This window comes from Oncorhynchus tshawytscha, linkage group LG12 (genome assembly GCF_018296145.1).
Source record: "Oncorhynchus tshawytscha isolate Ot180627B linkage group LG12, Otsh_v2.0, whole genome shotgun sequence".
Lineage (NCBI taxonomy): Eukaryota > Metazoa > Chordata > Actinopteri > Salmoniformes > Salmonidae > Oncorhynchus > Oncorhynchus tshawytscha.
In genome coordinates, this window is record NC_056440.1 from 71,026,033 (window position 1) to 71,042,343 (window position 16,311).

Here is a 16,311-nt window from a genome sequence, read left to right on the forward strand (position 1 = left end):
ATGACGAAGTGAGTGCTACGGGGCGGTAGTCGTTTAGCTCAGTTACCTTACGTTGTTTAATAATTTAAAAATATTATCTAACATCTGGTCCTAACAGATACATTACATTGTTTAATCATTTAAAAATATTATCTAACATCTGGTCCTAACAGATACATTACGTTGTTTAATAATTTAAAAATATTATCTAACATCTGGTCCTAACAGATACATTACGTTGTTTAATAATTTAAAAATATTATCTAACATCTGGTCCTAACAGATACATTACGTTGTTTAATCATTTAAAAATATTATCTAACATCTGGTCCTAACAGATACATTACGTTGTTTAATAATTTAAAAATATTATCTAACATCTGGTCCTAACAGATACATTACGTTGTTTAATAATTTAAAAATATTATCTAACATCTGGTCCTAACAGATACATTACGTTGTTTAATAATTTAAAAATATTATCTAACATCTGGTCCTTAATTACGTTGTTTAATAATTAAAAATATTATCTAACATCTGGTCCTAACAGATACATTACGTTGTTTAATAATTTAAAACATCTGGTCCTAACAGATATTATCTAACATCTGGTCCTAACAGATACATTACGTTGTTTAATAATTTAAAAATATTATCTAACATCTGGTCCTAACAGATACATTACGTTGTTTAATAATTTAAAAATATTATCTAACATCTGGTCCTAACAGATACATTACGTTGTTTAATAATTTAAAAATATTATCTAACATCTGGTCCTAACAGATACATTACGTTGTTTAATAATTTAAAAATTTGATCTAACATCTGGTCCTAACAGATACATTACGTTGTTTAATAATTTAAAAATATTATCTAACATCTGGTCCTAACAGATACATTACGTTGTTTAATAATTTAAAAATATTATCTAACATCTGGTCCTAACAGATACATTACGTTGTTTAATAATTTAAAAATATTATCTAACATCTGGTCCTAACAGATACATTACGTTGTTTAATAATTTAAAAATATTATCTAACATCTGGTCCAACAGATACATTACGTTGTTTAATAATTTAAAAATATGATCTAACATCTGGTCCAACAGATACATGTATAATCATTGTAAAAGGCTCACCAATATGTCCTATATCTGTGTCTGATATGTTTTAAATTAGTTCTACTTTTGAATACTTTGAATACTTTGAATACTGCACTGTTGGGTAGGGCTTACAAGTTTAGCATTTCACTGTACTTGTGCATGTGACAAATTAAACTTGAAAATTGAAAGTAATTACTACTGTATGTTCCAGAGAGAGACCCCTCCCTCTCACCAAAAACAAACTGTACACAGTGCTCAGTACCAACACAAATCCTTTACTGCTTCCTTAGGTAACTAGGACATGGTTCACAGAGGACTAAAATGTTGAAATATATACTGTATATGATATGTATAATATGATATTTGATACAGAGCCCTAGTTACACTCAGATTATAACAATACCCTAATTATTATTACAAATCAGCTTTTCTAATCATGAACATTGAGTGCTAATGATGCCAATTCTTTCTAACATTGTAGATCCACATCATCCATTCTCCTTGCAGGTCTACACTTATTTGAAGAATATGGACCACAGACACTGATGATGGAAGTATGAAGCATGACGGTAAGTCAACGAAAGTGAGATGTCATCAATGTGTCCCCTTGTGTGCCGTTGCTTGGTGCTGTGCCTTGGCCCTGGTCTGGGATTGTTGCTGGTTCTGGGCCCTGGTCAGTGCCTGGTTGAAGTCCTGGCCGAGGTCCCTGAGCTTTCTCTGCCAGTCTGAAGGTCTATCCTGACAGGGTCTCTTCACAAGTGGCCCACCCTCCTCCTCACCGTCCTCCTGCAGCTGGGCTGCACAGCGCTTCCTGGTGCGTGATTGAAATGTCCTCATCATGTCATTGATCTCTCTCAGACGCTGTGGGATACAGTTGGGATACAACGATTAGCAACACACATGACTAGATGTGTACTGTGTATTTACGATGACCAGGCCTTTTGCTTTTCACAGTAATTTAAGTTAAAATATGTGTAATGTTAGTTAGGTTTCAGACAGGAAGTATAGAAGAGGGTCAGTTAGGGAACCGTTAGCAGGGTTAGAGAGGTATGTCCAACCTCTGACCTTTGAGGGGCTTCTGCTCACGTAGTAGAGGAACCCAGTGCGGGGGGAGGGGTGTGTGCTAGGCTTGTGGGGGGAGATGTAGAGGGAATGGTGGTTGGAGGGGCGGAGTCTGCGCAAGGATCCAATACGCTGGATGGGGTATGGCGAAAGGGGAGGGGTTTCAACCTGTGCATGGAAAAATGACCAGAATGTCGTCAGAATCTCTGGACAGTGATGAAAGCACTGGGCCTAGGAACAATGCACTGTATCTGTACAAGGACTGCTCTTACTTCTATCAACCTGTGATGTTATACTTCAGTTTGGACATATTTGAGACCACTGGTAAAGTGTTTCCTACGTATTGTGTATGACGACTACTGACTCCATTAGGTAGTATATGAAAATGTCCCCTCACCCCGGTTATGGTCAAAGAGCTGGAGGTGTAGCGCAGGGCAAAGTCCTTCATCTGTTTGACATAGACGGTGTTGTAGAAATAGATGAGGTGTCCTCTCTCCTCCTGGTCCTGTCTACAGGGAGCTCTGCGTCCTGTAGGATGGGTGGGAGGGCTCTGGTAGGTAAGCAAGCTACTGCTGGGGTCTACATCAACTGGAAAACAGAGCAGCATCACATTCAAAAATCATTCTTCATTAAATAATTAGTTAATTCATGCATATTATGATGCAAACATATCCATGTGAATGTATATATTTTTCTAACTGTTTTCTCTGTTGGATCCTCCAGGAGAGTTTTGTGAGGTCTTGGTGTTTCTCCCTGAGATCAGAACACTTCTGAATACCTGACAGAAGGACAATACAGACTTCATCAACTACACAATAACAAACAAGCTGGATTTAACTCACACACACAAAAGCAAGCAAAACATTGATCTCCTTACACAGTTGCTTGCTTGAGGCTGAGTCTTGTAGCACTGCATGATGAGCTTGAAGGGCATGTCCACTTTGGTTACCTGCATGAGCAACACACAGCATAAACATGGAAATGAGGTAATATATTACATTATAATTATCAATACACAGCTGAAGAGGTATAGAAGGCTGAATGCCTTACTGTCGATCACCCAAGTCATAAAACCATCTGCATTAAGGAAGTATAGCAAAACGTCTAGAGGCAAAGCAAATAGTGCTACCTTGGCCATGACATAGATGGCACACATGAGTATTTGGTCCAGGTGTCGGTCTAGCATGAGGTCAGTGCAGTGGACCAAGGAGTGTTCAACGCAGGTCCAGATCTTCAGCCGCAGCGCCTCACAGATGTCCAGTTTAACACAGATGTCCCTCAGACGCATGCTCACCAGGTGGTAGACCTGAGACAGAGGGAAGGAGTATGGCCTTTGTCTTGTGGATCTTGTAACTAAATATCTAGGCTCATAGCATTCAGGCCAGCTCAGGTATGTAGGAATCTGAGTAAAGCCTACCTTGCGGAGGAACAGTGAGATGGAGCCCTTACTCTGGGTAGAGGGTAGAGGGTTCTGGGGCTGCTGGGTAGAGGTGCTGGAGACTTGCTGTGGAGGAATGGGCTGACCTACAACACTGAGGGTAAATGTGATGGCTCCCCGGTCGTTGGCAATGCCTGGGTGTGGAAGAGGTTTAATTTAACAAATAGCACTGGTTGTTGTGATATGTAAACAAGGTATATAACATGTTTATTATAAGATGTATTACATTATGTCAGTATTCTATTAGGGTTGTCATTTCTATGGCCATATTGGGTTTCATCTGAGGGATAGTCTTTACCTCGAACCGGTATGGTGACTGACTGGTCATTGTTGGTGGTGACAGTGGCTGATGCCATGGTGACTACAGTCTGTCCAGTAACAATGACAGAGGAGGACTGGGATGGGCTGACTGGGGTGGCAGGGCAAGCAGCCGTCTTTGAGCCAGCAGGGGGTGAGCTGTAGTGTTCATGGTGGGTAATCGGGGAGTTCAGGTCATTTCCATGGATCCCATTCACAAGGCTTGGGGTCAAGTGTGAAGGGTTGGGAGGGACCTTGGCCATCTTGTCTGTGTCCTCTGAGTATTGGGGGAGCATCACCTTGAACACACATAGAACCATCTGTTACCTTAAGTTTGGGATCATTTTGTTTCCTCTATTGAATGAAACGACAGCCGCCATGCTGCCATATTAGACCAACTTGTTTTGAGTGCGCCAGCGGTGTTGCTCTATATATTTTGAGAGGGTGCACTGTATATTTTGCCCAGTTGACAAATAGGTGAATTTAAACCTTTGCCCACTGACCTGATGGTATGCAGGCAGCTGTCCCTGACCCTTAGCAGCTCTGATCTGGTCCCAGAGTGGTGAGTCTCTCCTCCAGGCCAGACTCTCCAGGACCTGCTCCTCTATATGGGTCAGATGCCTGACCACACCCGGCAGCAAGCCCTCCTCAGCCCGCAGCACCAGCTCTATCACCTGGCACACACCACATACAGTAGTGGGTTAAACAGCACCTAAATAGATCACTAAGATTACAGTAGATGTGTTTGAACCCAGGACGCCTGTATGCCCCAAGTTTGTGTAAGCCCTCTGAGCCCAAGCCTAGGCATTAGCTTGAGGAGCTAACATAATGCTTCAGTTTTCAGGTAAGGTTACTTATCACATGAAACCACCTCCTTTACACAAAACCTACGATGTTACATTACAGTATGACATGTACTGCAGGTGTTTTGTGTAGATGTTACCTTGTAGAAGTCGAATGGCGCCAGGCTATAGATGTCAATGGCCAGGGGGAAGCTGCCTGGTGGCTGATGGGAGAAGATTACCATCTCCAGACAACAGGCCACTAGAGAGCGCTGGAACAGATCATGCTCCAGAATGCCCTGCCAAGAAACAAGTCATCAATGACAACCTCTATACTATACATGTCTATACAACAGTGCCCCCAGAGGGAATTGTAACGTGAACGCGTAATGACACTAAACAGTGCAGTTCCAGTCATACACAGCAGAGGGCAGAGGACTCACTGAAAGGTCTTTGGCTCCCAGCCTCTTCCTCTCCTGATTGATGACAGCCTCTAGAACCCTGTAGTACAAAGCCTCTGTCTGGCTGGAGAACTTCACTCCTCTGTCTACAAACAACAGGAAGTTACTGAAATGTCAATATATCAACACATGCATACACACAGACACAAACACACACCTCTGTCTAGGCTGCGGTTCTCTTCCCATGGTTCCTGGTAGTGCTGGATGAAGGTGTGGAGCATGTCTCTCAGTCTAGTGGAGATGACCTCACTAGGGTTTCTGGCACAGGACCTAAACAAAATACACCTTAAAGAACCATACAGGCACTTTCCCACCCCCATAGACTACTGATAGATATTGCCCACCAATAGGTATATATCTAGGATAAGCTTCCTCCAAATCAGAACCAACTCCTTAATAGGAAGAATGTGTAACATAGTAAAACAACATGTGTTTTCTTACTCTTCTACAAACTCAACACTGACCATAGATCACAGTGTACTCTATCATAGGCTACAGGCCCAAATACATTTCCCCTGCGGCACATTACAGTCTACTACAGTTACGTATGAGGCCCACACAGACACATGCCCACCATAGCTGACCTGAATGTTCTAGCCAGATTGTCACTGGGTACATGTCTCTGGGTTGCCATGACGACCTCCAGCCGCTCACAGCACCTCCGCTGGTAGAGTACAGCTCCGTGTCAGTCAGTGGAGTAGCAGTGGACACCTGTACATAATACATACACCAGGCAGAGGTTTGAAAACCCTTTAGAGCGGTACATGAGACCGTATAAATAGGATCATCATTTTCTTCCTTGCATGAGAAACATGTGAAACAACAGTTTAAATTTACAACACGAACCACACAGTAATGATATTAAGTCATCTCAGAGATAATTGGGCCCAAAAGGCTTGTGTACTCTATTTAGAGTCAGGTTAATGTGTGTGTGTGTGTGGGGAGGGAGGGGAGGGGGCTGGCCTTCAGCTATGAGATGACAACGATGATGAACTACAAAATACGATATTTCCTGTTGAAGAGGAATATTCAGATTTAGCGTTTTTGAATCTGTTTCTCAGTTTGTCTAGCAGTTCTACAGTTCTGCTGTGGAAGGATTCAGAGAGAGAGACTTCACCATTATTAAATAAATCAAAACAGGAACATTTTACATTTGGTTAAAATAAATGAGGAAATAATCTCAACAGATTCAAATATTGTCCTGTGTGCTACCTACACTTAGAAAAAGTGGTGCTATAGAACCTTAAAGGGTACTTCGGCTATCCCCATAGGAGAACCCTTTGAGGAACCATTTTTGGTTCAAGGTAGAACCCTTTTGGGTTCCATGTAGGACCCTTTCCAGACCCAAAAAGGGTTCTCTTATGGAGACAGCCGTAGAACCGTTTGGAATCTTTTTTTCTAAGAGTGTACAGTACTGTTTATCCCTCCACTAGAATCCCCCATCCTTTAATAAAGACAGCTTCTCCATCCTAGAGGGGGAAAAAAAAAAAAAAAAAAATATTTGTCACATACACATGGTTAGCAGATGTTAATGCGAGTGTAGCAAAATGCTTGTGCTTCTAGTTCCGACAATGCAGTAATAACCAACAAGTAATCTAACTAACAATTCCAAAACTACTGTCTTATACACAGTGTAAGGGGATAAAGAATATGTACATAAGGATATATGAATGAGTGATGGTACAGAGCAGCATAGGCATAGCAGCATACAGTAGATGGTATCGAGTACAGTATATACATATGAGATGAGTATGTAAACAAAGTGGCATAGTTAAAGTGGCTAGTGTTACATGTATTACATAAGGATGCAGTCGATGATATAGAGTACAGTATATACGTATGCATATGAGAAGAATAATGTAGGGTAAGTAACATTATATAAGGTAGCATTGTTAAAAGTGGCTAGTGATATATTTACATCATTTCCCATCAATTCCCATTATTAAAGTGGCTGGAGTTGAGTCAGTGTGTTGGCAGCAGCCACTCAATGTTAGTGGTGGCTGTTTAACAGTCTGATGGCCTTGAGATAGAAGCTGTTTTTCAGTCTCTCGGTCCCAGCTTTGATGCACCTGTACTGACCTCGCCTTCTGGATGATAGCGGGGTGAACAGGCAGTGGCTCGGGTGGTTGATGTCCTTGATGATCTTTATGGCCTTCCTGTAACATCGGGTGGTGTAGGTGTCCTGGAGGGCAGGTAGTTTGCCCCCGGTGATGCGTTGTGCAGACCTCACTACCCTCTGGAGAGCCTTACGGTTGAGGGCGGAGCAGTTGCCGTACCAGGCGGTGATACAGCCCGCCAGGATGCTCTCGATTGTGCATCTGTAGAAGTTTGTGAGTGCTTTTGGTGACAAGCTGAATTTCTTCAGCCTCCTGAGGTTGAAGAGGCACTGCTGCGCCTTCTTCACGATGCTGTCTGTGTGAGTGGACCAATTGAGTTTGTCTGTGATGTGTATGCCGAGGAACTTAAAACTTGCTACCCTCTCCACTACTGTTCAATCGATGTGGATAGGGGGGGGTGTTCCCTCTGCTGTTTCCTGAAGTCCACAATCATCTCCTTAGTTTTGTTGACGTTGAGTGTGAGGTTATTTTCCTGACACCACACTCCGAGGGCCCTCACCTCCTCCCTGTAGGCCGTCTCGTCATTGTTGTTAATCAAGCCTACCACTGTTGTGTCGTCCGCAAACTTGATGATTGAGTTGGAGGCGTGCGTGGCCACGCAGTCGTGGGTGAACAGGGAGTACAGGAGAGGGCTCAGAACGCACCCTTGTGGGGCCCCAGTGTTGAGGATCAGCGGGGTGGAGATGTTGTTGCCTACCCTCACCACCTGGGGGCGGCCCGTCAGGAAGTCCAGTACCCAGTTGCACAGGGCGGGGTCGAGACCCAGGGTCTCGAGCTTGATGACGAGCTTGGAGGGTACTATGGTGTTGAATGATGATGACGGAAGTGAGTGCTACGGGGGCGGTAGTCGTTTAGCTCAGTTACCTTAGCTTTCTTGGGAACAGGAACAATGGTGGCCCTCTTGAAGCATGTGGGAACAGCAGACTGGTATAGGGATTGATTGAATATGTCCGTAAACACACCGGCCAGCTGGTCTGCGCATGCTCTGAGGGCGCGGCTGGGGATGCCGTCTGGGCCTGCAGCCTTGCGAGGGTTAACACGTTTAAATGTCTTACTCACCTCGGCTGCAGTGAAGGAGAGTCCGCATGTTTTTGTTGCAGGCCGTGTCAGTGGCACTGTATTGTCCTCAAAGCGGGCAAAAAGTTATTTAGTCTGCCTGGGAGCAAGACATCCTGGTCCGTGACTGGGCTGGATTTCTTCTTGTAGTCCGTGATTGACTGTAGACCCTGCCACATGCCTCTTGTGTCTGAGCCGTTGCATTGAGATTCTACTTTGTCTCTGTACTGACGCTTAGCTTGTTTGATAGCCTTGCGGAGGGAATAGCTGCACTGTTTGTATTCGGTCATGTTTCCGGTCACCTTGCCCTGATTAAAAGCAGTGGTTCGCGCTTTCAGTTTCACGCGAATGCTGCCATCAATCCACGGTTTCTGGTTAGGGAATGTTTTAATCGTTGCTATGGGAACGACATCTTCAACGCACGTTCTAATGAACTCGCACACCGAATCAGCGTATTCGTCAATATTGTTATCTGACGCAATACGAAACATATCCCAGTCCACGTGATGGAAGTAGTCTTGGAGTGTGGAGTCAGCTTGGTCGGACCAGCGTTGGACAGACCTCAGCGTGGGAGCCTCTTGTTTTAGTTTCTGTCTGTAGGCAGGGATCAACAAAATGGAGTCGTAGTCAGCTTTTCCGAAAGGGGGGCGGGGCAGGGCCTTATATGCGTCGCGGAAGTTAGAGTGACAATGATCCAAGGTTTTTCCACCCCTGGTAGCGCAATCGATATGCTGATAAAATTTAGGGAGTCTTGTTTTCAGATTAGCCTTGTTAAAATCCCCAGCTACAATGAATGCAGCCTCCGGATAAATGGATTCCAGTTTGCAAAGAGATCATCATTTCCAGACCCAGGTAAATGTTCTAGTCTGAGGAGACCTAAACGCCTGAACTGAACAAGAACCTGACACTCAGAACACAGGGGGACAAAAACCTACCTGGAGGTGGCAGCATTCCCTCCCCAATATGCCCAACAACTAGGACAAAACAACCAACAAAAACGGGTCACACAACTCCTGCAGTTCTGTCGCACGCTGGGTCTGTACATAGTCAATGGTAGGCTTCGAGGGGACTCCTACGGTAGGTACACCTACAGCTCATGTCTTGGCAGCAGTACTGTAAACTACTTTATCACCGACCTCAACCCAGAGTCTCTCAGAGCGTTCACAGTCAGCCCACTGACACCCCACCTATACAAATTTATGGAATGCGGTGTTGGGGGAAAACATGTACACAAACAATGTGTACATGTATGCAGTTAAAATTAGCCCAAAAAATTGAGCCCCACCCTCTTCAACATTTATACCAACAAACTGGCGAGGGCTCAGTCTGAAGCACCCAGCCACACCCTACTAGACTCTGAAGTCAAATGTTTGCTGTTTTGCAGATGATCTGGTGCTCCTGTCCCCAACTAAGCAGCACCGATCTTCTGCAGATTCTGTCAGACTTGGGCCCTGACAGTTAATCTCAGTAAAACAAAAATAATGGTGTTCCAAAAAAGGTCCCGTTTCCAGCCACACAAATACAAATTCCACCTAGTCACTGTTGCCCTAGATCACACAAAACAATATACCTACCTTGACCTACACACCAGCACCACAGAAGCCCTCTATGGTTGTGAGGTCCGGGGTCCTCTCACAAACGAATAATTCACAAAGCCCAAATTGACTCTATGCAGAATTATGAAAAAACATCCTCAATGTAAAACGTAAAACTGCAAACAATGCATCCAGAGCAGAATTAGGACGACTCCAGCTAATGATCAAAATCCAGAAAAGAGCAATTCAATTCCACAAGCACCTAAAAGGAAGAGATTCTCAAACCTTCCATAACAAAGCCTTGACCTACAGAGAGAGGAACCTGAAGAAGAGTCCCCTCAGCCAGCGGGTACTGAGACTCTGTTCACAACAGGACAGCAACACAATTAGATCCAACCAAATCATGAGAAAACAAAAAGATCATTACTTGACACATTGGAAAGAATCAACAAAAAAACTGAGCAAACTGGAATGTTATTTGGCCCTAAACAGAGAATACACAGTAGCAGAATACCTGACCACTGTGACTGACCCAATATTAAGAAAAGCTTTGACTATGTACAGGCTCAGTGAGCATAGCCTTGCTATCGAAAGGTCACCATCGGCAGACCTGACTCTCAAGAGAAGACAGGAGATGGAAACCTAGCTGCACTTCCTAACCTCCTGCCAAATGTAAGACCATATTAGAGTCACATACAGCGCATTCAGAAAGTATTCATACCCCTTGACTTATTCCACATTTTGATGTGTTACAGCCTGAATTCAAAATGGATTAAATTGATTTACACACAATACCCAATAATGAAAGCATGTTTTTAGAAATGCTTTCTAATTTATTGAAAATCAAATACAGAAATATCTAATTTACATAAGTATTCAAACACATGAGTCAATAGATGTTAGAATTACCTTTGGCAGCGATTACGGTCTTTCTGGGTAAATCTCTAAGAGCTTTCCACACCTGGATTGTACAACATTTGCACATTATTATTTAAAGCTCTGTCAAGTTGGTTGATCATGGCTATACAGCCATCTTCATGTCTTGCCAGAGATTTTCAAAATTGTAATTAGGCCACATTTAATGTTGTCTTGGTAAGCAACTCCAGTGTATATTTAGCTTTTTTGTTTTAGGTTATTTTCCTGCTGAGAGGTGAATTTGTCTCCCAGTGTCTGGTGGAAAGCAGACTGAATCAGATTGTCCTTTCGGTTTTTGCTTGTGCTTAAGGGCAGGTAGCCTAGTGGTTAGAGCGTTGGGCCAGTACCCGAAAAGTAGCTAGAGCGAATCCCTGAGCTGACAAGGTAAAAATCTGTCGTTCTGCCCCTGAACAAGGCACTGTTCCTAGGCCGTCAATGTAAATAAGAATTTGTTCTTAAATGGCTTGCCTGGTTAAATATATATTTTTACTCTATTCTGTTTCTTTTTACTCTACAAAACTCCCTTGCTGATGACAAGCATACCCATAACATGATGCACCCACCACCATGTGTTTTGCTGGATTTTCCCAAAGCATAATACTTTGTATTCAGGATATAACGTTAATTTCTTCGCCACATTTTGCAGTTATACTTTAGTTCCTTGCTGCAAACTGAATGTATGTTTTGGAATATTTTTTTTCTGTACAGGCTTCCCTCTTTTCACTCTGTCCTTTAGGTTAATATTATAGAGTAACTACAATGTTGTTGATCCATCCTCAGTTTTCTCCTATCACAGCCATTAAACTCTGTAACTGTTTTAATGTCACCATTGGTCTCATGGTTAAATTCTTGAGCAGTTTCATTCCTCTCCTGCAACTGAGCTGGGAGGGACGCCTGTATCTTTGTAGTGACTGGGTGTATTGATACATCCAAAGGGATATTCAATGTCTGATTATTTTATTTGATCCATTTACCAATAGGTGCCTTTCTTTGCATTGGAAAACCTCCCTGGTCTTTGTGGTTCAATCTGTGTTTGAAATTCACTGCTTGACTGAGGGACCTTCCAGATAATTGTACAGTATGTGTCGGTTACAGAGCTGAGGTAGTCATTCAAAAGGTAGTCGTTCATGTTAAACACTATTATTGCACACAGAGTCTACGTAACTTATTATGTGACTTGTTAAGCACATTTTTACTCCTGAATGTATTTAGACTTGCCATAACAAAGGGGTTGAATACTTATTGACTCAAGACATTTCAGCTCTTCATTTTTAATTAATTTGGTAACATTTCTAAAAACATAATTCCACTTTGACATTATAGGGTATTGTGCATTGGCCAGTGACACAAAACCTCCTAATAAAAATTCAGGCTGTCACGCAACAAAATGTGGAAAAAGTCAAGGGATGTGAATACTTTCTGAAGGCACTATATTTCCCTCAGATTACAGACCCACAAAGAATTTGAAAACCAATCCAATCTCCCATATCTATTAGGTGAAATACAACAGTGTGCCACCACAACAGCAAGATTTGTGACCTGTTGCCGCAAGAAAAGGGCAACCTGTGGAGCACAAACACCATTGTAAATACAACCTATATTTTTCTGCTTATTTATATTACCTTTGGTACTTCAACTACTTGCACATTGTTACAACACTGTACATAGCCAGCAATATAACATTTCTATATTCTTTTAAAACTTTTGTAATGTTTACTGTTAATTTCTGATTGTTTATTTCCCTTTCCTTTTTGTTTGTCTATTTCACTTGCTTAGGCAATGTAAACATGTTTCCCATGCCAATAATCACATTTGAATTGATTTGAAATTGAGGGAGTAAAATAGAGATTGTGCTGATTCAATGGTAACTCAGTCTCCTCTCCACAGCGATAATCATTTGCACGTGTTCTCCATTTCTCTACAATGCCAAGTTACTATCACAGTCTGTGTGAGTGTGTGGTGCACAGATGCTGCCTGGGGTAGAGGATCTCTCTCTGAGTGTGTGAAAATGAAGTTAAACTGGTTTTGTATATAAACCAGATATGTCAGTGCGTGGGGAGGTGGATGCTGATTCCGAACTTGTTGTGTACTATATCTGAGGAATCATTCAAGTTATGGTAAGTCAGTGAGATACGCTGGGTGTGGTTATTGGGAAGGTATTTGAGGATGATGCTAGCAATGACTGTCGTTATGGGTTGCAGGTGATAATCAGTTTTACTTTGTCCACACTAAGGAGTGCCACTTTGGGTAGAGACCAACACAGAGAGAGAGACAGAGAGGGAGTGAGGAAGAGCAACAGAGAGGTAGAGAGAGAAAGACCAACACAGAGAGAGAGAGACAGAGAGGGAGCGAGGGAGAGCAACAGAGAGGTAGAGAGAAAGACAAAGACCAACACAGAGAGAGAGAGACAGAGAGGGAGCGAGGAAGAGCAACAGAGAGGTAGAGAGAGAAAGACCAACACAGAGAGAGAGACAGAGAGGGAGCGAGGAAGAGCAACAGAGAGGTATTGGGAAGGTATTTGAGGATGGTGCTAGCAATGACTGTCGTTATGGGTTGCAGGTGATAATCAGTTTTACTTTGTCCACACTAAGGAGTGCCACTTTGGGTAGAGACCAACACAGAGAGAGAGACAGAGAGGGAGCGAGGAAGAGCAACAGAGAGGTAGAGAGAGAAAGACCAACACAGAGAGAGAGACAGAGAGGGAGCGAGGAAGAGCAACAGAGAGGTAGAGAGAGAAAGACCAACACAGAGAGAGAGACAGAGGGAGTGAGGGAGAGCAACAGAGAGGTAGAGAGAGAAAGACCAACACAGAGAGAGAGACAGAGAGGGAGCGAGGGAGAGCAACAGAGAGGTAGAGAGAAAGACAAAGACCAACACAGAGAGAGAGACAGAGGGAGCGGGAGAGCAACAGAGAGGAGACAGAGAGGGAGCGAGGAAGAGACCAACACAGAGAGAGAGACAGAGAGGGAGAGGGAGAGCAACAGAGAGACAGAGAGAGAGGAGAGAAAGACCAACACAGAGAGAGAGACAGAGAGGGAGCGAGGGAGAGCAACAGAGAGGTAGAGAGAAAGACCAACACAGAGAGAGAGACAGAGAGGGAGCGAGGGAGAGCAACAGAGAGGTAGAGAGAAAGACCAACACAGAGAGAGAGACAGAGAGGGAGCGAGGGAGAGCAACAGAGAGGTAGAGAGAGAAAGACCAACACAGAGAGAGAGACAGAGAGGGAGCGAGGGAGAGCAACAGAGAGGTAGAGAGAAAGACAAAGACCAACACAGAGAGAGAGACAGAGAGGGAGCGAGGGAGAGCAACAGAGGTAGAGAGAACGACAAAGACCAACACAGAGAGAGAGACAGAGAGGGAGCGAGGAAGAGCAACAGAGAGGTAGAGAGAGAGAAAGACCAACAGAGAGAAAGACCAACAGAGAGAGAGACAGAGAGACAGAGAGGGAGCGAGGAAGAGCAACAGAGAGGTAGAGAGAAAGACCAACACAGAGAGAGAGACAGAGGGGAGTGAGGGAGAGCAACGAGAGGTAGAGAGAGAAAGACCAACACAGAGAGAGAGACAGAGAGGGAGCGAGGGAGAGCAACAGAGAGGTAGAGAGAGAAAGACCAACACAGAGAGAGAGACAGAGAGGAAGCGAGGGAGAGCAACAGAGGTAGAGAGAGAAAGACCAACACAGAGAGAGAGACAGAGAGGGAGCGAGGGAGAGCAACAGAGAGGTAGAGAGAGAAAGACCAACACAGAGAGAGAGACAGAGAGGGAGCGAGGGAGGGAGAGCAACAGAGAGGTAGAGAGAAAGACCAACAGAGAGAGAGACAGAGAGGGAGCGAGGGAGAGCAACAGAGAGGTAGAGAGAGAAAGAGCAACAGAGAGAGAAATAGAGGGCTACAATCTAAAATGTAAGGTTATACCAGGTGAAGTTCTCGATATTCTGACGTGATTCATAACTGTACACCTGTAAATTCCAGCCAGAGCCAGGCTGAGGCTGGACAGGCCAATGTTGAACCACATCAATTCCTGTGTTCTGTCAGAGTCAAACCTGTACACTGTGTTCCTATGCACTGTCACACAGTACACCACGAACATTGAATCTAAAAATACCTTCCATTCATTCCCTACGAGAAACCTTACTGTTCCAACCCCAGACACTGGCCAACAGGCCTGGGTTCAAATACTATTTGAAATCTTTCAAACACTTTAGCTGGGCTTGATTGAGCTTGCATGGCGCAATTGAACCAATAGAATAGTCATATAAGTGCAAACCCTGCTCATATGGCATTACAGCCTTGTTCTAAAGCAAACACTAAAAGTATTTGAAAGATTTCTGATAGCATATGAATCCAGGTCTGCTGGCCAACCTATCCCTCTCTCACTCTGCAGTATTGGGACGAAGCCTTGGTTGGCTTGGCTCTACTCCCATCCACTACCAGGAAAATGGATTTAGCTCACCTCCCACTGAGTCAATTCAACCTTCCTATCTGTTCTGTGGAAGTTGATGGTTATAGTAAGGCTTTAACTCTGTCACTGTAACATCCCTCCTGAGAGCAAGCTACAGTCATAAGGGAGAGGTAGCTACTATGAGCCATGTGCTGGGTACTAATATTACTATGCATATGCTCTCACCCATGTGGGCTACACACCGGATGTGGGCTAGTGGCCCACCAACTGACAACATGCGTCACCAGCTGCCAACTCCTTCAGAATCAGTTTATATCATCTTACCCACCACCACCACCACCACCACCACACCTCTCGCTGTTCCCATGTTGGCTCTCTGTCACACTGCAATATCTTTAGAACTGACTGACTACAGCTTCAGTGACAACCTCCAGAATACTTGTACTTTCTACAGTCTTTTTGGGGCACACACATCGTTCAAAATACATATACAACTAAAGTGCTTTGCATCTATTTCAGAGAAATGGAACAGAACAATGTTGCATTTTATCTTGGCAATCTAACAACCCCTACCAGCCACAAATCATACATGATCATCATCCATAATAACATCAGCTAGACACACATCAACCCAGAACAAACAACATCCTGTGACATGTTATTTCCTGTAGTGTTACAGAGACAAAGAGAGACAAAAGAGCTGCAGTGATGCAACAAGCTACTTACAGAGGCTCGTGAGAAGGATCTGATTCTGTTTTGTAGAGGCTTGGAGACACACTGCCTCTCTGCTTCTCTCTCTGTGGGACTAGCCAGGCTGAACAGCTGTGGGTGTGTGGGTGAGCATCAGAGCAGCACAGAGCAGTGAGCGCTACTATAAGTCTACAGGCAGGCAGCAGCAGGCTGCAGTGCACTGAGACAGAGAGGAAGCTGAAGCTCTGGCTCAGCCCATTGGCTCACAGCTCACAACAGACAAGCCCCAACTTGTCATCTGCAATGGGTTGCTATGATAAGAGGCCTGAAGGCTGAGACTCACAGAGCAACAAGCGCCCCCTGGGGTGGAGTAGGAACGTAATAGGGCATAAAGGAAGCAGAAGAATAGCAGTACATTAATAAGTAATACTTTACAACAATATATACTAAATCAGTTTTGAAAATGACTTTTT

The 16,311-nt window shown here is 43.8% G+C and overlaps 1 protein-coding gene across 1 annotated transcript; it reads right to left on the reverse strand.

The window, feature by feature from the left end:
• Window positions 1-1,342: 1,342 nt before the first annotated feature.
• LOC112264064 (retinoblastoma-like protein 2) lies at window positions 1,343-16,094 on the reverse strand. Its single transcript, XM_042331013.1, has 14 exons — window positions 15,875-16,094; window positions 5,712-5,838; window positions 5,285-5,397; window positions 5,110-5,213; window positions 4,828-4,965; window positions 4,388-4,558; window positions 3,886-4,183; window positions 3,567-3,721; window positions 3,279-3,455; window positions 3,027-3,098; window positions 2,849-2,927; window positions 2,547-2,737; window positions 2,153-2,317; window positions 1,343-1,948 (listed from the first exon to the last, which is right to left on the reverse strand). The coding sequence occupies exons 2-14, from the start codon at window positions 5,759-5,761 to the stop codon at window positions 1,682-1,684; spliced, it is 1,980 nt and encodes a 659-aa protein (XP_042186947.1). The 5' UTR covers window positions 5,762-5,838; window positions 15,875-16,094; the 3' UTR covers window positions 1,343-1,681.
• Between the last annotated feature and the right edge of the window lie 217 nt (window positions 16,095-16,311).